This window comes from Hemitrygon akajei, chromosome 5 (assembly GCF_048418815.1).
Source record: "Hemitrygon akajei chromosome 5, sHemAka1.3, whole genome shotgun sequence".
NCBI lineage: Eukaryota > Metazoa > Chordata > Chondrichthyes > Myliobatiformes > Dasyatidae > Hemitrygon > Hemitrygon akajei.
Genome location: NC_133128.1, coordinates 176260927 through 176285959, shown reverse-complemented (window position 1 = coordinate 176285959; position 25033 = coordinate 176260927). Strand labels below are relative to the sequence as shown.

Below are 25033 nucleotides of genomic sequence, written 5' to 3'. Positions count from 1 at the left end.
TTGTGGCAAGAGCTCCCATACACCAAACCAATGCAGATTTAAAGGCAAAACTCGCAGAAAATGCATCAAACTAGGATACATAAAAAGAGCATGTTGGGCAAACATAAATGGACTACACAAACAAGAGAAAAAAATTAAAAAGTGAAGGTAGAATTTCAAAAAGAGCATATTCGGCTTGCTGTTGATGAAAAATCTGATGGTGATGAGAATGACAAAGGACTGAGTAGCCTTAAGATTTACAATGTGAAAACTAACAATAGACATGTAACATGGCTTGTGCCAGAGGTGAGTGGCAAATTAAAATGGAATCGGTCACTGGCTCAGCTATTTCAGTCATTCCACACAATGAGTTTGAATGGCATTTCAGAGATACTAAACTGAAGCCTGCAGATATACAGCTAAGAACTTGTAATGGAGGAAAGATAATTCCTGTGAGAATCATATTTGTAATAGTCAAATACAACAAACAAGAAGCCAAGAGCAGCGCCTAACCATCCCTGGGAATGGTTTGCATTGCCCTGGCAGAGGATTCTTGTGGATTTTGTCAGACCACTCAAAGGCACAAATTTCTTGGTAGTAGTGGATGTAGCTACAAAGTAGCCAAATGTTTTCCCAATGGCCTCCACTACAACCTCGCACACTGTTGATGTGTTGAGAAACTTCTTCACAAGGACTGGTGTTCCAGAACACTTAATCAGTGACAATAGATCACAGTTTGTGGTGGAACAGTTCAGTCATTCCTAAAAATGAATGGAATAAGACACATTATATCTGCACCATACCACCCAGTTACAAATGGCTTGGCAGAAAGGTCTGTCGAGTCCAAAGAACGCACTGCAAGCAATATCAGCAGAACACACTACGCTAACACTGAATCAGAAACTGACCAATTTCCTCCTTGAATATCACAATGCAGTACATTCCACAACCAACAACTCATCAGCTATGCCGTTTCTTTGTCATCCCCTGCATTCACACTTAGATCTCCACAAACCCAATCTCAGAAGGAGTATGCAGGACAAAAAGCTGAGACAAATTCTACTTAAACAAGGCAGTATGATGTTTCACTCCTGGCGAGGGACCACAAAGGTGATCAGAAGTAGGTACTCAGAAAGATTAAGGACAGAACTGGACCACTTCCCTACACAGTAGAAACTGCGTCTCATATCACCTGGAGATGATACATCAACCAGTTGAGGAGAGCAGAGTCAATTGTTAGAGAAGAAAAGCGGCCACTGCTGTCAGAATTACATCCTGCAACCTCAGAGACAATTCCTTCAGCCACCACGGAGGAGTTTCTCTACAGTGATTAAATCTTTAGGTTTGAATGGGACAATTTAAAATTTACTATGTTGTAGATGACTGTATATAGTAGGTGTATTATATAATATATTGTGAATGTAGTTGAAATGCATTCTCTATTGCATTGGAGTTTATAGCTAAGCAGGGAGCAAGGTTTTGTATATAATATTTCAGTAGTATTTGAGTAATATTGTAAATATATTGTTTGATTAAACATTCTTGTTCATTTAAATAATTAATTACAGGTTATATGTAAAAATAAGTGAATTGCATATGTCATGATGCTACCATGTGATAGGTGCGTGCCTCGCTTAAAGTAAAAACCGAAGTTAGACACACATTCCTGGCTCTTTTGTTTTCCTTTGAATTAGTTTAATGTTTTGAATTTACAAAATATAACAGACTACACCCCAGGGTTCTGAAAGAGGTGGCTGGTGAGATTGTGGAGGTATTGATAATGATCATTCAAGAATCACCAGATTCATGGAGCCGGAGGACTGGAAAATTGCAAGTGTCACTACACTCTTGAAAAGCGAGGCAGTTAGCCTGACCTCAGTGGTTGGAAAGATACTGGAGTCGAATGTTAAGGATGAGATCTCGGTACTGGGAGGCACATGATAAAATAGGCCGAAGTCAGCATGGTTATCTTAAGAGAATATCTTGCCTGAGCAAATAACAAGCAGAACAGGCAAAGGAGAATTGTTGGATGTCCTGCACTTGGATTTTCAGAAGGCCTTTGACCAGGTGCCACACATAAGGCTGATAACAAGATTAGAACTCATGGTATTTAATAAAAAGAATGAAAAAGAAACGAACCCATGGTATTACAAGAAAGATACTGGCATGGATTGGCTGATTGGCATAAGGCAAATAGTGGGAATAAAGGGAGCTTTTTCTGGTTGGCTGCCAGTGACAAGTGGTGTTCCGCAGGGTCGGTATTGGGACCGCTTCTTTTTACATTATATGATAATGATCTGGATGACAGAATTGATGGCTTTGTGGCTACATTTGCGGACAATATCAAGATAAGTGGAGGGGCAGGTAGTGTTGAGAAAGTAGGAGGGTGCAGTAGGACTTAGATTCAGAGAATGGGCAAATAAGTGGCAGATGGAATACAGTATTGCAAAATGTATAGTAATGCACTTTGGTAGAAAGAACAAAAGCATAGACTACTTTATAAATTGGCAGAAAATTCAAAGGTACTTGGGAGTCCTCGTGGCAGATTCCCTGAAGGTTAACTTGTAGGTTAAGGTGGAGGTGAGGAAGGTAAATGCAATGTAGCATTCACTTTGAGAGGACAGGGATATAAAAGCAAGGATATAATGCTGAGGGTTTGTAAAGTATTGGTGAGGCCTCAATTTGGAGCATTGTGAGCAGTTTTGGGCCCCTTGTCCAAGAAAGGATGTGCTGACATTGGAAAGGGTTCAGAGGAGGGTCACAAGAATGATTTTGGGAATGAAAGGGTTATCATATGAAGAGTGTTTGATGGCTGTGGGCCTGTAATACTCGGTGGAATTTAGAATGGGGGGGTAAGAAGAAGAATCTCACTGAAACCTATCAAATGTTGAATGGTCTCAATAGAGTGGACGTGGAGAGAATGTTTCCTGTAGTGATGGAGTCTAGGAAAAGAGGGTACAGCCTCAGGATAGAGGGGCACCATTTAGAATGGAGATGAGGAGAAATTTCTTTAGGCAGAATCTGGAATTCATTGCCACAGGCAGCTGCAGAGGCCAGGTTATTCGGTGTATTTAAGGTGGAGGTTGATAGTCTCTTGATTAGTCAAGGCGTGAAATGTTATGGGGAAAAAGGCAGAGAATAGCATTGAGAGAGAAAATGAATCAAACATGATGAAATTGCAGAGCAGATTTGATGGGCTGAATAGCCCAATTCTGCTACTGTCTTTTATGGTCTTCTGATCCTCATAGAAGCTGACGCTTAAATTGGTTCTCCCTCAAATTTTCTTTGGCTCCAAATTAAATATCCACCATTGTAGCTGTACTCCGCAAAACTCATCTGGACCATTCATTCCCCTAGACAGCTGTCACATCTTAAACAGCACTGAAATGGACATAATCAAAGACATAATGCGAAAAATGACTGTGACCACTGAAGTGCAAATCTTTCTAAAGTAGTAGTCACCAACCTTTTGAAGCCCATGATCCCTTACCTCAGTCTTAGTGAAAGGTGAGATCAACTAGTATTGGAGAATAAAGTTGCATTGTTTGCTGTGTAACCAAAACTATGTAACCAGTCTTGTGTTTGCTATTTGCTATGTATCCAATTTATTAGCCAGAATGAAATCTCTGTATTGTCTCTGTACTACTGAACACATCAGTGCCTTAAGAATGTAGCTAGCCTTAAGAAAGTAGCTAACAGTGAGAAACCAGCCTTATATTTACTATGTATCCAACTTATTAGCCAGAATGTAATCTCTGTATTGTCTCTGTACTATTGAACACATCAATGCCTTGAGAATGTAGCTAACAGTGAAAGTAAGCATGTAGAGATAACGGTGGTAGACGGGATCGTGGAGTGGTGTGATGGTATGGGGACCAGTCATGGCTGAGAAGGGGAACACGTGTTCCAGGGAGTAGACTAGAGCAAGTATGGGCTATGGAGTGGTGTGATGGTATGGGGACCAGTCAAGGCACTAGAACAAGTAAATGCTAATGCGACTAAGATATACTAAGATATAAAGAATGCTGTGAACTAGGGCTCGGCGGACAATTAGTGACACGCTCATTAATTGTCTCAGCTTTTGTTTGCAAATAAAGGCTTAAACTTCTCGAAGAACCTTCTGCGTCTCCTGGTTATTTCAAGAAACCATGACAAAATTGGCGACCGCGGCAGGACCGGAAAGAGACCTGCGGAAAGGAAACAGCAGATTGGGGACGCTTCCCGGTCCTCTAGGGACCCCCACAGGGCTAACAGAATTAAGGGTGCACCCAAACAAAAGGTAAGCGCTTTTTGCGACAATTTGGACTAAGAATTCTGTTGGTTTTGGGGAGGTCTTGGAGTCTCAGAAGTGTGGAACCACTGCTGAAGGGTCTCTCCGGTCCAAAGAATCTGGCAGAATTGGGGGTTAACAGGAGGCTCAGAGGATTGATCGAGAACACTGCAGTGGGGGTAAGTACGAATAAGCTAATAAGAAGTTAAGTGAAGAAAAATTCCATGTGGTGTTGTTAAGTCCCTGTGGATATTGCTTCGTACGAAACGAAGGTCTGAATGGGCAGGGAAAGGAAAAGTAGAAAAATCCTCGTGGATACCGCCTTAAGAGATAAGGGTCTGAATAGACGAGGTGCAAAGAGAAAATCCTCGTGGATACCGCCTTAAAAGATAAGGGTCTGAATAGATGAGATGCAAAGAGAAAATCCTCGTGGACACCGCCTTAAGAGATAAGGGTCTGAATAGACGAGGTGCAAAGAGAAAATCCTCGTGGATACCGCCTTAAGAGATAAGGGTCTGAATAGACGAGGTGCAAAGAGAAAGTTCTACGGATACCGCTCTAAGTAGAGGTCTGCATGGGCAGAATGGAATAGGAAACAAGGACAGTCCGATATATAGTTTAAAACGCTGGTAGACAGATGATAGACTAGGCATAGAATTAGAGTAAATAGTATTATCCAGTAAACGAACTGTGAATCTCTGAAATACCTTAAAAAGAGAGAACAACATGACAGGTAAAGGAATGGCAGTAGAGATTCTGAGCAAAAAATTCCCAGTAAATAAATGTGAGATCACAAAAACTTCAGAAAAGTGGGAAAAAAGAACCAAGAACCTGGTCACAAAATGGCCAAGAGAAGGAACGTTTGATGTAAGCTTGTGCGAAGAGATGAGGCACTAATTAAAAATTACAAACCAAAAGATAAATCTAAGAAAAGAGAGCAAAAAAGAGAACGAGGAATGGAAGTGCTAAAACTCTTCAGAACGGAGGGAGAGAGGCTGAGGAGGACAGGTAGAATATTGATTACAAGCGAGGAAGACACTAAGGAGAAGGAGAAACAGCCTGTTAGAGAGAGAGGAAGGTATAGTGAGAAGCTGGCTTCAGCTCCATACCCAGATGTGAAAGAAGCAGAAAGGCCCCCTCCCTATTATGAGGAAGGAACCCCTAAGCAGTGCCCCATGCTGACGGGTACAGTAAACATGCAGGGAGAAGTTACTGAGAGGGGATTGCCAGAGGAGATGTGAAAAGTACTCCAGGGGCCGACCAAGGACAGAAAGGTCGGACTCCACAGGTCGGACAGAATCAGGACAGAAAGGAAGGATTCCACAGGGAGAACGAGGGAAGAAGAGGACCCCGGAGAAATTTGTGTGGGAGGCAGTAAAGACATACCCTGAGACAGATGGGGAGTCAGGTGAGGAGGAGAGCCAGGGCAAGTGGGAAGAAGGAGGAAGAATGATGCCGTTGTTAGTAAAAGGATCAGGACAAGTGCAGTATATCCTTTGGGGATCCCAGGACCTAGAAGGGCTGAAAAACACTCTGCCCAGTCTACATGAAGAAGCAGGGAAATGGATTAGAGCCTTTGAAGAAGAAACGGCGGGACGATTATTGGCTATGGGAGATTTAAAGGCACTATTGATAAGGTTGATGGGAACCTCCAAATTTAACGAACTAATGGAAATGGCTGGCATAATAAACCCAAACGACCCGAGAACTGACGGAGACGGGTTTGACAGAGTGAGGCAGAGGGTATGGCAGGTCCTCAGGAAGCTTTATCCACCCAAAGTGGACCCCAAAGCCTTAAAGGGGGATCCACTAGGAGACACTGAAAACCCAGCAGCCTATGTAGAAAACCAGTTGAAAAAGTGGAGACTGGAGACTGAGCAAGAGGTGGAAAATAGCTTATTTATGACTTCACTGTTCCGACATAGCATTTTGGATGCAATGCCTCCGCAAGTTAAATCCAAACTGGAGGAAGTGGTTGGTCTGACATCAATGACCCCACAAGAATTCAGAGACCACATAGTCCATGCGGTTGAGAAATACCGGAAAGACAAACAAAGGTTGGCTGAGCAGCAAGAAGAGGTGCAAAGAAAGTTAATACAAATGCAGCTTGAAGAACTCAAAAAGAAGGAAAAAGAAGCTAAAAGATGCTGCCAGCAACCACTGGTCCGAGTACAGCCATCAAACTGGATGAAGCACCGCTATATGGAGGAACCAATCATACTGTAAGACAAGGGCTGGAAAACCCCATGCCAATAATCAAAGTCTTTGGAGGAGCATTCCCACAGGAACAGACTAAATTCAAACAGCCCAGACAGGACTGGAAGTCCCAAGGAGGGGGACAGAGGAGCTATGGGTAGAGGAGACCAGTGAGGAAACGGGGGAAAGAGAGGTAGAGAGATTGTGCTGGGGATGTAATCAGCCAGGTCACATGAGAAGAGATTGTCCGTTTACACCACGGCCTATCACACACCAGCAGGAACCGATAAGAAGGGAACTAAAGTTTAGCCAAGGACCAGTCCCCACAGGCCCAAGTGGACCTGTGAACCCCTATGCGAGGTATTAGGGGTGCCCCGAGAACTCGAGTGGGAAGGGACATTACCCAACGATAACAAGGGAGGCAGAAGAGGAACCCATTGTTCAGGTTATGTTAGAAGGGCAACTGACACCAATGATGATAGATACTGGAGCCACGTACACTTGTGTACAGCCACAGTATGCCCTTCACCTTCCCATGTCAGGAAAGTTTATTAAGACGGTAGGGTTCTCGGGGAAAACACAGTTGACAAAGTGCACGGCTCCAGTGCAGTTGAGAATGGGAAATAAAGGAATTGTTTTCCCAGTGCTAGTATCTAAAGGAACTGCGATTAATTTGTTAGGCAGAGATGCCTTATTGAAACTGGAATTAAAATTAGAATGCACCAGAAATGGGTTGAATGTGGAAAGAGCAGGGGCTCAATTGATAGTGCGAGAAGACAAGAAGGCTAATGTCTTTTGGATAGGAGACATCGCAGATCAGATTCAGGAAACCTGGGAAAAATGGAAAAAGGGTGTGCAGGCGATATTACCCAGGGCTGTAATGCCCAAATCTGAGCTACATTGTACAGTGGTTTTTGACGAGACTCAGAACAGGGAGTTAGAGGAGAGATGGCACGTGGAGGCATGTACCCAACAGCACCTGGAAGGGAAGGCTATGATAATTGGAAAGCAAGCGGCAGCTTTACAAGTTAAGTGGAACACCTTTTTAGAAAAATGGTACAGGTTACCGGAGGCTGCGCCCCACGTAACGTTGTTGGTAAACAAGGGATATCAGTCTAAAGACTTAGGACCCTTAGTTAAGAGTGCTGAAACCGTAACAATGTGGAGGAAACTCACGCCGGAGGTGTGGATATCGGAAGACAACAATTGCATTAAAATAATGGTAAGTGTAGATATGGTAGGGACAATGAAAGAGGTCGAAATAACAAAATCAAAGCCCTGACAGCTGCGTGTGAAATGATGGAAGGTGAGAAAGTAGACATTTATACTGATTCGGCATATGCTCATGGAGTATGCCATTTGTTCGGGGCAGTGTGGAAACAGAGAGGTTTTAAAAGAAGCAGTGGAGATCCCATACACCATTGTCAGCAAATTCTAGACTTAATAAAAGTGATGATGAAACCTAAAGCATTGGCTATAGTAAAATGCCAGGCACATAAAAAGGGAAATGATGTAGTAACAAAGGGAAATCAAGTTGCGGACGAGGCAGCCAGAAAAGCGTCTGGATGTACATCAGCTGTCATTGCCCCCCCATGTAGGCCGAGCTCCAGAACCTATGGTAGAGGACCTAATTGAAATACAAGGTAAGGCAACTTTGGCAGAACAGACAATGTGGAGATGAAGGGGGGCCAAGCAGAACCCGGAAGGCTTGTGGAGCATGGAAGACGGTTTGCTGGTAGCGCCCACCCCTCTACTGACAATTCTGATTTCAGAAGCGCATGGGATTGACCATTGTGCAAGGGGGGGGAAGTGATAAAGAAAATAAAGAAGGATGGTTTTTGGTCACCTTATTTACAGGCTTCAGTGGACTTTGTCTTGTCACAGTGTGAGGTATGCGCACAGAATAATGTTCAGAAGGGAATTAGAACCCCAATAGGTCACATTCCCGTACCTGAAGGACCATTTAAACATCTAGTGATCGATTACGTAGACATGATAAAGACAGTGAGAGGGAAAAGATACATGCTGGTAGTAATTGATCGATTTAGCAGATGGGTGGAGGCGGTACCTTCGAAAGATCAAGGGGCAAAGACAGTGGTAACATTTCTGACAAATGAAGTGATCCCAAGATTTGGAATACCTACAGAAGTTAGCTCAGACAATGGTTCAGCTTTTATCCAGAAAGTGGTCAAATTGGGACTACAAGCGCTGAGGATAAAGCAAAGATTTGGATGTGTATACCACCCTCAGTGGCAGGGCATGGTAGAGAGAATTAATGGAACCCTGAAAGCCAAACTGAACAAAATTTGTGCAGACACTAAACTTAATTGGGTCGATGCTTTACCGTTAGCATTGATGAGTTACCGCATGCAAACTAATCGAATGACATGCCTGACACCACATGAGATGCTCACTGGGAGGCCCATGCCAGTGCCCCAGTGGAGAGGGCCGTATAAAGGACCTAGTTTGGAACAATTGGAAATAGAATTGAAACAATACATGCAGCAGCTAACTATGATACATAGGTCTATTTATGCACAGGAAAAACAGAAAGAGCCGGAGACCGTACAAGGGGAAACCAGGATCAAACCAGGAGACCGGGTTTACGTGCGAGTTTTTCCAGAGAAAGTGGAACGAGCAGAGAAGGGAAGGACCCTTTACGGTGACCAAGGCATCACCCACCACAGTTCAGGTAGAAGGACGCTCCACCTGGTACCATCTGAACCACTGCACGAGAGCAGTCCCACAAGGACAATCAGGTGAGGAGTCCAAGGTAAGTGATGCGGAGGAACAGTTAGCAGGAGACAGACAGGAGGAACAAGGAGCCAGACACCTACACTGGAACAGCTTATAATGCACTATCAGTTGAGCTATGAATGTTTTACGTGGACAGGTGCTCGTCCAGTGGGTCATTTCAGAGGTAGCTGTACTCAGATGTGGAATATGACCCCAGGCGAAAGACACGTAGTAGATTCCCCTCCACCCGAAGGTGCATTGGACGCCCAGACCATCCCCTTAGCAGTCAGCTGGTGGCTGTGTGGTGAGGAAGGGGGTCTGAGATCCACGCTTCCCCTCAATTGGGTAGGTACATGTACGCGTGTTATGCTACTTCAAGAAGTTATAGTATCCCCTGAAGTACACTTCAACAATGATATCTCTGAACAGCAGATACTATTGCGGAAAAGGAGAAAATATGAACCTGACTCGACGATTTGGATAGATAGTATAGGTCAGCCGAGAGGTATACGTAACGAATTTAAGGTGAGGAATGAGATTGCTGCAGGCTTCGAAGCATTTCTACCCTTGATGGGAACTATTAAGAATGTTGAATGGATAAATTATATATATTACAATCAGCAAAGATTCATCAACTACACCGATGATGCATTGGAGGCCTTGGGACAACAGTTAGATGCAACTAGCAAAATGGCATGGCAGAATAAACAAGCATTGGACTGGCTGTTGGCAGAAAAAGGAGGAGTTTGTGTGATGTTTGGAGAGCAGTGCTGTACTTTTATACCAAATAACACTAGTCCAGAAGGATCGTTTACTAAGGCAATATATAAGTTGAAAAGTCTCAGAACGGAAGTTAAACAGAATGCAGGGTTTGGACATCAGTTATTTGACTGGTTAGAAAGTAGACTCGGAGGATGAGGAGCATGGCTGACTAAGATGGCAATGACTGTCGGTATTGTATTGCTGAGCTGTGCGCTTGTTCTGTGCTGTTTTCTTCCTTGTCTCAAGTCTCTTGTAGTGCGTGCTGCAAACAAACAATTTCCGATGCTCGTGGCAATTACTGAACCAAGCTTAGTGGAGAAAGAAGCACCGAAGAAGTATTGTTACAGCCTACAATGCCTGCAGGATGAACAAGAGCAAAACGACAGTGTGGGAGTAGATTGTAAGGGCTTCTGAGTTTTTTTCCCTGTCTCAGGTACAAAGGGACAGGTTTTTAACTCAGTGGCCCAGGGTAACAGGGAGAGAATACTTTGAGGTCTTGGCACAGAAAATCATAGTTTAACCCGAGATTTGGGAATAAGTGCTGGACTTTATTGGGGCTTTTGTGCGCGGACTCTTAGTCTTCTTTCTCTGTGTGAGACCCTATGGGTCTCAAAGGGGGGATTATATTAGAGAATAAAGTTGCATTGTTTGCTATGTAACCAAAACTATGTAACCAGCCTTGTGTTTGCTATTTGCTATGTATCCAATTTATTAGCTAGAATGAAATCTCTGTATTGTCTCTGTACTATTGAACACATCAGTGCCTTAAGAATGTAGCTAGCCTTAAGAAAGTAGCTAACAGTGAGAAACCAGCCTTATATTTACTATGTATCCAACTTATTAGCCAGAATGTAATCTCTGTATTGTCTCTGTACTATTAAACACATCAATGCCTTGAGAATGTAGCTAACAGTGAAAGTAAGCATGTAGAGATAACGGTGGTAGACGGGATCGTGGAGTGGTGTGATGGTATGGGGACCAGTCAAGGCACTAGAACAAGTATATGCTAATGCAACTAAGATAAGAAATTACTATAAAGCAGGGGTGTCAAACTCATTTTAGGTCATGGGCCGGATTGAGCAAAATGCAGCTTCATGCGGGCCGGATCAGTCGGACGCGTGTGAACACAGCTTTGTTTGCCTCCGTTTTTTCAGCCTGCTCTCATGTGTCTCAGTCTCTGCTATAACTACAAAGTGTTTCACTTTACAAATTCCGTTTCTTATGAAGAAGACTGCCGAATAAACACTAAAAACCCTGAAAACCTGGTACCTGAATAAACTCAGCATTAGCCATATCATACGCCATAGGCGCTTCGATTACTGGGGCCAGCTTTAATAGTAATTAGATATTATCTTGCGGGCCAAAGGTAATTCCACCGCGGGCCGGATTTGGCCCGCGGGCCTTGAGTTTGACATATATGCTATAAAGAATACTGTGAACTAGGGCTCAGCAGACAATTAGTGACACGCTCATTAATTGTCTCAGCTTTTGTTTGCAAATAAAGGCTTAAACTTCTCGAAGAACCTTCTGCATCTCCTAGTTATTTCAAGAAATCACAACACTAGTTACACGCATGCGCACCAGGGCAGAAAAGACTGGAAGTAAAACCCCGCAACTCGGAAGTAGAAATAATGTATAAACACCAGGGTTACCCATCCTTTTTTGCACCGCGGACCTGTTTAATATTGACAATATTCCTGCGGACTGGCCGACGGGGTGTTAAACACCCCGGTGTTAAACACGACCGGAATACACCGATACAGGATCCTTATGTCCAGTCTATTCCACAATTTTTTCGTGGATCTCAGCACTTAGTTTCTGTCCCGCTTGCTCACATTTTTCCCACTGAAAAATCTCAACATGTTTGTCTTTAAATACGAGGTGCTTGGACTCAGGGTATCGAAGCCATTTTGAGGGCTTCATTGCCTCAAGACAGCCTCCCGGCCCGAACTGCAGCCTCCGCCCGCCCGTCGCCAGACGCCTTGGCCAGGTGCAGCTGGGGTGAGAGGACAAGGTCAGGGCCAGAGAGGGGCCGCGGTGGTCGCAGTTCGGACAGAGCGACCGACCGAGCGAGGAAAGTGACAGGCCCGCCACCCCCCCCCCCCCCCACTGCCCCGGTAGGATCTATCGACCGACAAAAGTTTGTTTTAGTAGATCGCAGCGCGGTAGCTGCTCTGATACTTACGAAACCTTGAGCCCGAATTAGGTCGTCTGCAAATATTTTAGCACCGGCTTCCCCACGAACATTCGGTGTGGTGAACAGGTTTAGAGGCGGCACCCATCTGTCCGCGCTCCAGGCCCGTAGCAATGGAACTTCCCGCCAGCCGCCTGAGGTGAACACTGGTGTGAGGGTATCACTGTGTTTAGGCGACTGATGACCTTGCATGCGTTCAAGTTCAACAGTTGGCGTGACAGGGAATGAAGAAAAGTGCAGCTGACTCATATTGTTTCCTCGCGGTGGTTGGGGACCACTGAATTACACTGTGTAGTGCGGGGGAGCTACATGCATGCGCATGTCCGGAACTACGGAACTAAAACCCTGCAACCTGGAAACAATCTCTCAACAGTATTTGTGTATTTATTTTTCATTTTTTTTCTGGATCTGCTGGGAAAGGCTCAAAGATCGAACAGTCAATCGCGATTGACGGGTTGGCAACCACTATTCTAAAGCCTTCAAGGTGATTGATTAAGCCATCCTTTGAAACCTCTCCAAAGAATGCAGTAGGACTGCTTTCACTCTTATTTTTATCTATGCATTATAGGCAGTGTATATCCACAAATGATGTTTCTCCCTATATCCTGGAGGATCCCATACTGAAACCCATCATTTATCCCCTCTTCAGATGCATTAATATGTTTTTGTTATAAAATATATGGCATACATTAATATAACTTAAACAATAGGAAATCTGAAACCAAGGTCATTAAGATCTCCAGAAAGTACTGTCCATGCAATTCTTTCCATCAATTGTCAAGATGATGGCTCAAGCTAAGTCAGATCTTGGTCTCAGTCCCTACATTACCCAGAACTTCTCACTCTCCCTGAGTGGTGGTAGTGTCTGCAGTTCTACAAATTTCAAAACACTTTCACAAGAACAAGAATAGCAGCATTAAGCCACAGAGCACCTTTCACCTGTTCACCATTTGGTGAAACCATGACTGATTTTTATCTTGTGCCACTTCCCCAGTTAAATAACAAAAACCAATTCATCTGTTTGGACCAAGCCTCCATGCGTATATCCTAAATCACAGCACATAACAACAGAAATAGGTCTGAATAAGCCTGTGATACACCACACAATAGGAGTCCAAAACAGCCGTTAATTTTCAATCCAGCCTGTTATCATTTCCCAATTCCACAAATCTTAATCTTATCTATTACAATGCAACAATTTGCTCGTATATTTTCAGGTGCACAATCATACTGGAAAATATTTTCTGCTCATTCATTTCCCCTTTATTTATTGGATGATCTTCATTGCCTTTATTTTCCCTGATGTTTTTTCTGTCACTTGCTCAATGCCAAAACATTAGCAATCTTGGACAAAATTTTATATTTGCACACTTTCCATCCTTCTTGATTCTGTTGGGTGGGGATGCTACCTAAGAATCCTCCTCCTGATCATGTTTCTCCATCTGCTATTGCAGGACAGTAGCTTGTTCTTTTCCTGGATCTCTCGGTTCCACATGGATTACAATCATTAAAATCATACAATCAAAAACTGATATGCAGCCCAGATATAGTTCTATAGCCTGAAGTCCATACCAATCACTCATTTACATTAAGGCTATGTTAAACCCATTTTTAAATTCTCCCCTTGTTCTGATGAATTACCATGCTCTCCTCCAAGAGCCTACCACTTATTTCTTCAACTGGGATAAATTCACAGAGGCTAAGTCCTTCAGACTTTCATTATTTCTGGTACAGAAGCTCATCAATCTTCCTTCAATGTTAACTTCTCATTTCCCAAATTTCACATTTTCCCTAATGTAACCAACTGCTTGAACTCAAAAGCTTAAGAATTCTAGCAACTGTGATATGTGATCCAAAATGACCAGGGATTCCCAACCTGGGGTTTATGGACCCCTCCATTAATGGTCCATAAACATCAGGGTCCATGGCATAAAACCTTTGAATTAGACCACCCTAAATGTAGTTGCATGAATCAGTCCTTCATGCTCAGAAATCTTAAACAGGAATTAAATACACCACTGAGCTTTCGTGTGCAGTTATTCTTAAATCTGCTCAATTTTACAGTTTTTATTAATTGTACAGAATATTGATTAATGTACCAGGCAAATCATTTCTGAAGCACTTAATTGTACTGTCACCAAAATCCCATTTTGGTTGTTCCCATGTGCACTCAAATTTGCTCACAGGCCAGTTAATGTTTACAAACTAATTCCTCATGTTACAGACATCAAAGTTTCAAATGCTCTGTCCGTAATCTATGTAAATATTTCAGCATGTAGGACAGCAAGTAACTCACCAGGTGTCCCATCATGATATTCTCACATTAAAAACAAGATACAGACTGGCATGAGTAGGCTAAGGTTGCCAATGATTATGGTTGCATTCTGTACAATTTGGATGAAGGTTCTGTCAAGGTACATACAGTGAAATGCATCATTTGCATTAACAACCCAAGAACTTCCACAGACATCTGAACCAGACCCTCATGATTCCTTTGAGCTTCTACCATCAGTCTTCAAACTTCAGGCTTCTATCTCCAGATTCCCTGTGTTCTGGACTTCTGGCTTTGCCCTCCAGACTTTGCTAATGTCTGGATATTGACCTCAGATCATGGGTTTGACCCTTCAGGGCTTGATTCTGGATTCACACAGACCTTTGACTCCAGTGACCTGGGGGAGGTGGGTGGTTACCAGCCCTTGCGACTCCCACTCATAACAGGGATTTACTGCATGTATAAAACATCTGGAACAGGACCAGTAAAGGTCTACAGGACCTGACAAGGTGTCCCCTCTGACCTAGTGCAGAAATTGCAGGGGCCCTGGCAGAGGTACTTAAAACATGCTAAAACCACGAGAGAGGTGCCAGTGGACTGCAGGATAGCTAATGTTGATCCATCTTCAATAAAGGCTCTAAGAATAAGCCAGGAAATTATAGGCCTGTGTCACCAGTGGCAGGTAAATTATTGGAAGATATTCCAAAGAACAGGATATATAAATATTTAGATAGATAGGGCCTGATTAGGGATAGTCAACATGACTTTGTGCATGGTAAGTAATGACTAAACAATCTTATAGAGTTTTTCCAAGAAGGTTACCTGGAAAGTTGATGAAGGAACTGCAGTGGACATTGTCTACATAGACTTTGATAGTCCTGGGTTGGGGGGGGGGGGGGGTGGTGCTCCAGAAGGTCCAGGTCTAGTTCCTTGGCATTCAGAATGAAGTAGTAAACTGGATTCAACATAGGCAGAGTGGAAGAAGCCAGAAAGTGGGAGTAGATGGTTGCTTCTGACTGGAAGCCTGTGACTAGTGGTGTGTCACAAGGATTGGTGCTGGGTTTGTTGCTATTTCTCATCAATATTAATAATTTGGATGATAATGTGGTAAACTGGATCAGCAAATTTGCAGATGACACCAAGATTGAGGGTGTAGTGTACAGCGAGGGGGACTATCAAACCTCGCATCAGGAACTGGACCATCTGGAAAAATGGGCTAATAAAAGTCAGATAGAATTTAATGCAGACATGTAGGAGGTATTGCATTTTGGGCGACAAACCAGGGTAGGACATACACAGAGAACAGTAGGGCACCAAGGACTGCAGTAGAAATTTCTTTGGAAGTGGTGCAACAGGTAGATGGAGTTCTAAAGAGGGCCTCTGGCTCATTGGCTTTCATAGATCAGAGTACTGAGTATTGGATTAGGGATGTTAAGTAAAAGTTGTGTAAGAATTTGCTGAAACCAAACTTGGAGTTTTATTTACTTATTCGGATTCAGCGCAGAATGTGCCCTTCTAGGCTTCGACCAACACCATCCAGCAAGCCAATTTAATGCTAGCCTAATCCCAAGACAATTTACAATGACCAATTAGCCTACTAACCGGTATGTCTTTGGAAGAAACCCACAAAGTCACAGGGAAAACATATAACCTCCTTATAGGTAGCAGTGGGCATTGAACCCGGGTTACCTGTACTGTAAAGCATTGTGTTAACCATTAGGCTACTGTGCCACCCCTTTACGTGCAGTTCTGTTCACCTCCTACAGGAACGATATCAATAAGGTTGAAAGAGTACAGAGAAAATTTACAAGGATATTGCTAGAACTTGAGAAAGGTTGAATAGATTAGGATTGTTTTCCCCGGATTGTCAGAAAATGTGGAAAGATTTGGACCACAAGACACAAGAGCAGAATTAGGCCATTTGGCCTGAGTCTGCTCTGCCATTCAGTCATTGCTGATCCATTTTTCCCCTCCTCAGCCTTCTCCCTGTAACCTTTGATACAATGGCAAATCAAAAATCTATCAATCTCTGCCTTAAATGCATGCAACAATCTGGCTTCCACAGCTGCCTGTGGTAAAAGAAATTCCACAAATTTCTCCACATCTCTGTTTTAAATGGACACCCCTCTATGCTGAGGTTGTAACCTCTTGTCCTAGATTCTTCCACCATGGGAAACATCCTTTCCACATTTACTCTGTCTAGGCCTTTCAACATTCAAAAGGTTTCAACGAGATTCCCCTTCCTCCTAGAACATAGAACAGTACAGCACATTACAGGCCCTTCGGCCCACAATGTTGTGCCAACCCTCAAACTCTGCCTCCCATATAACCCCCCACCTTGAATTCCTCCATATACCTGTCTAGTAGTCTCTTAAATTTCACTAGTGTATCTGCCTCCACCACTGACTCAGGCAGTGCATTCCATGCACCAACCACTCTCTGAGTGAAAAACCTTCCTCTAATATCCCCCTTGAACTTTCCTCTCCTAACCTTAAAGCCATGTCCTCTTGTACTGAGCAGTGGTGCCCTGGGGAAGAGGCACTGGCAGTCCACTCTGTCTATTCCTCTTAATATCTTGTACACCTCTATCATGTCTCCTCTCATCCTCCTTCTCTCCAAAGAGTAAAGCCCTAGCTCCCTTAATCTCTGATCATAATCCATACTCTCTAAACCAGGCAGCATCCTGGTAAATCTCTTCTGTACCCTTTCCAATGCTTCCACATCCTTCCTATACTGAGGCAACCAGAAATGGACACAGTACTCCAAGTGTGGCCTAACTAGAGTTTTATAGAGCTGCATCATTACATCGTGTCTCTTAAACTCTGTCCCTCGACTTATGAAAGCTAACACCCCATAAGCTTTCTTAACTACCCTATCTACCTGTGAGGCAACTTTCAGGGATCTGTGGACATGTACCCCCAGATCCCTCTGCTCCTCCACACTACCAAGTATCCTGCCATTTACTTTGTACTCTGCCTTGGAGTTTGTCCTTCCAAAGTGTACCACCTCACACTTCTCCGGGTTGAACTCCATCTGCCACTCCTCAGCCCACTTCTGCATCCTATCAATGTCTCTCTGCAATCTTCGACAATCCTCTACACTATCTACACCACCACCAACCTTTGTGTCATCTGCAAACTTGCCAAACCCCCTTCTACCCCCTCATCCAGGTCGTTAATAAAAATCACAAAAAGTAGAGGTCCCAGAACAGATCCTTGTCGGACGCCACTAGTCACAACCCTCCAATCTGAATGTACTCCCTCCACCACGACCCTCTGCCTCTGCAGGCAAGCCAATTCTGAATCCACCTGGCCAAACTTCCCTGGATCCCATGCCTTCTGACTTTCTGAATAAGCCTACCGTGTGGAACCTTGTCAAATGCCTTACTAAAATCTATGTAGATCACATGCACTGCGCTACCCTCATCTATATGCCCGGTCACCTCCTCAAAGAATTCTATCAGGCTTGTTAGACACGATCTACCCTTCACAAAGCCATGCTGACTGTCTCTGATCAGACCATGATTCTCAAAATGCCCACAGATTCTATCTCTAAGAATCTTTTCCAACAGCTTTCCCACCACAGACATGAGGTTCACTGGTCTATAATTACCTGGACTATCCCTACTACCTTTTTTGAACAAGGGGACAACATTCGTCTCCCTCCAATCCTCCAGTACCATTCCTGTGGACAACGAGGACAGAAAGATCCTAGCCAGAGGTTCAGCAATCTCTTCCCTTACCTCGTGGAGCAGCCTGGGGAATATTCCGTCAGGCCCCGGGGACTTATCCGTCCTAATGTATTTTAACAACTCCAACACCTCCTCTCCCTTAATATCAACGTGCTCCAGAACATCAACCTCACTCATATTGTCCTCACTGTCATCAAGTTCCCTCTCAGTGGTGAATACCGAAGAGAAGTATTCATTGAGGACCTTGCTCACTTCCACAGCCTCCAGGCACATCTTCCCACTTTTATCTCTAATCGGTCCTACCTTCACTCCTGTCATCCTTATGTTCTTCACATAATTGAAGAATGCCTTGGGGTTTTCCTTTACCCTACTCGCCAAGGCCTTTTCATGCCCCCTTCTTGCTCTTCTCAGCCCCTTCTTAAGCTCCTTTCTTGCTACCCTATATTCCTCAATAGACCCATCTGATCCTTGCTTCCTAAACCTCATGTATGCTGCCTTCTTCCACCTGACTAGATTTTCCACTTCACTTGTCACCCATGGTTCCTTCACCCTGCCATTCTTTATCTTCCTCACCGGGACAAATTTATCCCTAACATCCTGCAAGAGATGCTTAAACATCGACCACATGTCCATAGTACATTTCCCTGCAAAAACATCATCCCAGTTCACACCCGCAAGTTCTAGCCTTATAGCCTCATAATTTGCCCTTCCCCAATTAAAAATTTTCCTGTCCTCTCTGATTCAATCCTTTTCCATGATAATGCTAAAAGTCAGAGAGCAGTGATCACTGTCCCCCAGATGCTCACCCACTGACAGATCTGTGACCTGACCTGGTTCGTTACCTAATACTAGATCTAGTATGGCATTCCCCCTAGTCGGCCTGTCAACATACTGTGACAGGAATCCATCCTGGACACACTTAACAAACTCTGCCCCATCTAAACCCTTGGAACTAATCAAGTGCCAATCAATATTAGGGAAGTTAAAGTCACCCATGATAACAACCCTGTCATTTTTGCACCTTTCCAAAATCTGCCTCCCAATCTGTTCCTCGGTATCTCTGCTGTTACCAGGGGGCCTATAGAATACCCCCAGTAGAGTAACTGCTCCCTTCCTGTTCCTGACTTCCACCCATACTGACTCAAAAGAGGATCCTGCTACATTACCCACCCTTTCTGCAGCTGTAATAGTATCCCTGACCAGTAATGCCATCCCTCCTCCCCTTTTTCCCCCCTCTCTATCCCTTTCAGTGCTTTAATCCAGGAATATTGAGAATCCATTCTTGCCCTGGTGCCAGCCAAGTCTCTGAGCCTCCTCTGTACCCTCTCCATTGCCAGCACATCTTTTCTCAGACAAGGAGCCCAAAATTGTTCAAGGTGAGACCTTAGCAGTGCCTTATAAAGCCTCAGCATCACATCCCTGTTTTTATATTCCAGACCTCTTGACATAAATGTTAACATTGCATTTGCCTCCCTCACTATCGACTCAACCTGCAAGTTAACCCTTAGTGTGTTCTGCACAAGGACTCCTAAGTCCCTTTGCATCTCAGATTTTTGGATTTTCTCCCCACTTAGAAGAGTCTGCACATTTATTTATTCTATCAAAGTGCATGACCATGCATTTTCCAACATTGTATTTCATTTGTCATTTTCTTGCCCATTGTCCTAATCTGTCGAAGTCCCTCTGCAGCCTACCTGTTTCTTCAATACTACCTGCCTTTCCACAAATCTTCCTATCATCCGCAAATTAGGCAGCGAAGCAATCTATTCCAACATCTAAATCATTGATAAATAGCATAAAAAGAAGTGGTCCCAACATTAACCCCTGCGAAACACTATTAGTCACTGCAGCCAACCAGAAAAGGATCTTTTTATTCCCACTCATTGCCTCCTACCAATCAGCTAATGTTCTAACCATGCTAGTAACTTTCCTGTAATATCATAGGCACTTAACTTGGTAAGCAGTCTCATGTGCGGCACCTTGTCAAAGGCTTTCTGAAAATTCAAATATACAACATCTACTGTATCCCTTTTACATCTAGCCTACTTGTAATCTCCTCAAAGAATTCCAATAGGTTCGTCAGGCAAGATTTTCCCTTAAGGAATCCATGCTGACTTTGTCTTATCTTGTCCTGTGTCACCAAATACTCCATAACCTCATCCTTAACAATTGACTCCAACACCTTCCCAACCACTGAGGTCAGGCTAACTGGTCTAAACTTCCTTTCTAAACACAAAGTACACTGCAAATGCTGGGGTCAAATCAACACATACAACATGCTGGAGGAACTCAGTAGGTCGGGCAGCATCCGTGGAAACGAACAGTCAACGTTTTGGGCCAAAACCCTTCAACAGTCCTGACGAAGGTTCTCGGCCTGAAACGTTGACTGTTCATTTCCGTGGATGCTGCCTGACCTGCTGAGTTCCTCTCGCGTGTTGTACATGTAAATTTCCTTTCTGCTGCCTCCCTCTTTACTTAAAGAGTGGAGTGACATTTGCAATTTTGCAGCCCTCTGGAACTACGCCAGAGTTCAATGATTCTTGAAAGATCATTTACTAATGCCTCTGCAATCTCTACTACTACCTTTCAGAACCTTAGGATGCAGTAAATCTGGTCCGAATGACTTATGTACTTTAGATCTTTCAACTTTTTGAGCATGTTCTCCTTTGTGATAGTAACTGCACTCATTTCTTTTCCCTCACACCCTTCAAAACCTGGCACACTGCTAATGTCTTTCACAGTGAAGACTGATGCAAAATACTCATTTAGTTCATCTATTATCTCCTTGATCCCCGTTATTATTTCTCTACCTCATTTTCTAATGGTCCTATATCCACTCTCACTCTTATTTTTTAAACACTTGAAAAAAGCTTTTTCTATCCACCTTGATATTGTTTGCTAGCTTGCTTTCACATTCATCTTTTCCCTCCAAATTATTCTTTCAATTGCTAAGGACTTTCTACAGGGGCACAATTGCATCTTGACTGGCTGCATCACTGCCTGGTATGGGAACTGTACTTCCCTCAATCACAGGACTCTGCAGAGTGGTGCGGACAGCCCAGCCCATCCGTAGATATGAACTTCCCCCCCTATTCAGGACATTTACAGAGCCAGATGCTTAAAAAGGGCCCAAAGGGTCGTTAGGGACCCAAGTCAGCCCAACCACAAACTGTTCCAGTTGTTACTGGAAATGGTACCGCAGCATTAAACCCAGGCCCAACAGGGACCGGGACAGCTTCTTCTACTGGGCAATCAGACTGATTAATTCATGCTGATACAATTGCATTTCTATGCTATATTGACCATCCTGTTGTACATACTATTACAAATTGCTATTAATTGCACATTCAGACAGAGATGTAACATAAAGATTTTTTTAGTCCTCATGTATGTGAAGGATGTAAGAAATAAAGTCAATTCAAGTGTTTTTAAAAAGCTTCCAAACTGTCTATCTTCCACTAATTTTTGCTTTGTCATAACATTGCCCTTTTGACACATCTTTTCTATTTTCTTTTGTAATCTGTGGTCCACATCCCAGCTACTGTTTGAAGACCTGTATATAACTGCCATCAGGGTCCTTTCACCTTTAGAGTTTCTTAACTCGACCCACAAGGATTCAATGCCTTTCGATCCTATGTCACATTTTTCTAAAGGTTTGATGCCATTCTTTCCCAGCAGAGCTATGCCACCCGTCTGCCGACCTTCCCATCTCCCTGACACAATATGTAACCTTGGACATTCAGCTCCCAACTACAACTACCTTCAGCTATGATTCAGTGATGGCCACAACATCATACCCGACAATCTGCAAAAGTGGAATAAGATCATCGATCTTATTTCTTTTTTTCCGTTGACTGAGATATAACAGTTTTGAATACAATACTGTACTTGCTATGCTTTTAATCCTATAACCCTAATGCACTGACATTCACCCTGCTGACTGCAGTTTTGTCCTATCATCTGCTTGCCCCTTCTGACAGTCTGACTGCATGCTATCTTTGCTTTTTTACCATCCATCCATCCTATCTGAGTCCCTTCATTCTGGTTCCCATCACCCTGTCAAATGAGTTTAAGCCATCCTCGACAGCTCTAACAAACCTGCCTGCGAGAATGTTGTTTCCTCTCAGGTTCAGGTGCTATTGTCCCTTTTGTACAGATCATGCCTCCCCCAAAACAGATCCCAATGATCCAGGAACCTGAAGCCCTACCCCCTGCACCAGCTTCTCAGCCACACATTTTTCTGCCAAATTATCCTGTTTCTACCTTCACTGGCATGTGGTGAAGGTAGCAATTGAGAAATTACCACTCCAGAGGTCCTGCTTTTCAACTTTCTGCTTAGCTATCTAAATTCTCTCTTCAGGACCTCATTGCTTTTCCTTCCAGTATGTAGCAAAACATCTGGCGGCTCTCCCTCCCCCTCCAAAAAGCTGTAGATGCGATCTGAGGCCTCCCTGACCCTGGCACCTGTGAGGCAACATACCATCTGGGTGTCCCATTCACATCCACAGAATCTCCTGTCTGTTCCTCTAACAATCGAGTCCCCTATCACTAGCGCTCCCCTCTCCTGCCTCCTTCCCTTCTGCACCACAGACCCATTTGATTGAGGTATACAAAAATTATGAGTGGTATAGATATGGTAAATGCAAGCAGGCTTTTTCCACTGAGGCTGGATGTGGCTAGAGCTACAGAGATCTTAGGCTTTGGGTGAAAAGGAGGACCTCTTCTCTCAGAGAGTGGCACAATTGTGGAGTGAACAGTCGGCGGCAATGGTGGATGCAGGTTCGATTGCAATGCTTAAGGGAAGTTTGGATAAATACATGGATGGGCAGATTATAGAGGGCTATGGTCCAAGTGCAGGTGGATGGCCTGTTAACAGAGTCACAGCTTGGCACAGACAAGATGGACCCAAGGCCTCTTTGCGCTGTAAAAATAGTAAATTATTTATACAGCACTCTTCATAAAAACAATGTAATTCAAAGTGATTTACAATGGCATAAAATACAAACATAAAAATAAAAGACAAAATTATGTTAGCTAAAAGCAAGGTTTTGAGCTGCCGTTTAAAACTGTGAAGAGTCTGCATCCCTTTTAGTTTTAGGTACTGTGTTCCACAGTTTAATAAAGTAGTTTACCAGAAAAGCTGACCTATCGTGCTCTATGCCTCTAAATAAAATATTTAATCATTTTAGAAACTGTAAAGAACACAGTTGACTGTTAAAATGTGTTCGTGTCAGTTCTTAATATTTCCTACCTTTGAAGCCTTTGCTGTTTTCATCTTCATTGTTTTCTCCCGCATGTACCCGGCAGGCATTTTCTGGCCAATTTACGGGATGAATGAAATGCAGGGACATGCAATCAAACCCAAGTTTTCCCTGAATATCTCCTAACACAAGAACTGCAACAGCAATTCAAATGCCTTGTTCAGAAAAGGGCCCATCTACCACTGTCCGGTTGGCAAGAGCTTCTGCCCAAAACATCCTAATTTTTTTTAAAAAAACACAGGGATGAATTAATTTGTTGAAAGCACGCGTTTGTGACCTCCCTCAGTGAACGCAGAAGAGGCCGCTATCAACTTCTTCAGCTGTCAGGGAGACCCAAGCGGAAATCCCGCCTCCGGGGCAGGAATGGGCTGTGGAATGAGCGCTTTGATTGCCGGTTGTTGCTGTCAATAACAACGTCACCGGCCTCGCGTCACCCTATCGGATGTGGCTGGCGGTTAGAGGGTCGGGCGGTTGGTCGAGCGGCAGCGGCGCGCGAACGCGGCCTGCCCCCGGCGGCAAGTGTCCCGCGGCTCTGGAAGCCCGTACCAGCCGCAAACTACAGCACACCATCCTACATCGCAAACTTCTCTGAGACGCCACAAAGTATTGATTTCAAGCATGCAGTCATCTTCCTCTCAATCAAATGACCACGGACAATTAAAGTGCGAAACCCTGGGGGTTTCAAAGATGGTCAGTTCTCTGTAAGTGGTCGACGTCTCATTTATGAGCTTAGTTTTACATATTCCAGAAATGAAAGCAATCCCGTTTTTAAATGTCGATGGCTTTAAGGCAAGGATGTTTTCAATTTTGCTGATAGTGTATCAGATACATATTACATAAACAGTACCTGCAAACGGCCTCAGCCACGCAGCAATGCAAGTTTCCTTCTCATCGAATCAGACATGGTTTTTGTCTCCTACCTTATATTTGATCAGGAGCTCAGCTACTCTAATGGCAAATTCTAATAGATTTCCCACACTCATCTCTGATAAACCCGTAACTGAATTAAATCCTTGTCCTGCTATTCTAAAATGTTGTTTTCCTAGCTAATAAAACTACAGTATTCCCAAATCGATCATGAAAGTGTTTAATTTCCCCTGCAATTACTAATAATACCACTAGGTGGAAACGGGGATAGATACGTATTTATTTCAGGTTGTGCACCCCTTAACTGAAATACTTCAGACTGAAAGTGTTTCGGATTTATGATTTTTTAAACGGATTTTGGAATATGTTAGCTTGGGGATGGGATCCAAACCTAAACACAAAATCCATTTACATTACATATATAGCTTATACAAATACCCTGAATGTAGTTTTATATAATATTCTTAAATCATTTTGTGTATGAAACAATCATGCATACATTGAATCATCAGAAAGGAAAGTTATCACTACCTTGGCCACCAGGCGAACAGTCAGTGGCTGTTTTGCATTGCTGTCATTCCCAACTCTTAATTTACATGCTAATGGTAAGCAGTGTGTACACTTGTTCATCATACATGTGTACTTTACAGAAAAAATTATTACATGCCATTAACATAAAGAGAATATAATGTGTCCATGGTTACAAAAGTAGCACAGTAGCATCAGGACAGTACAGTACCTGAATCAACTGTTGAACAACAACAAACAACAGCAGGCCTTCAGTCTCCACCTACAATGCCATGTA

The 25033-nt window shown here is 43.5% G+C and overlaps 1 protein-coding gene across 6 annotated transcripts in view; it reads right to left on the bottom strand.

Moving 5' to 3' along the window:
- ccdc14 (coiled-coil domain containing 14) overlaps positions 1 to 23678 on the bottom strand; it is a 63253-nt gene extending 39575 nt beyond the window's left edge. For all 6 annotated transcript variants that reach the window (XM_073047310.1, XM_073047312.1, XM_073047311.1 and 3 more), the window contains exon 1: positions 23352 to 23678. In XM_073047310.1, the coding sequence (XP_072903411.1) occupies positions 23352 to 23411 (60 nt within the window). In that variant the 5' untranslated portion in view covers positions 23412 to 23678. The remainder of the gene's footprint in view (positions 1 to 23351) is intronic.
- Positions 23679 to 25033: the final 1355 nt, after the last annotated feature.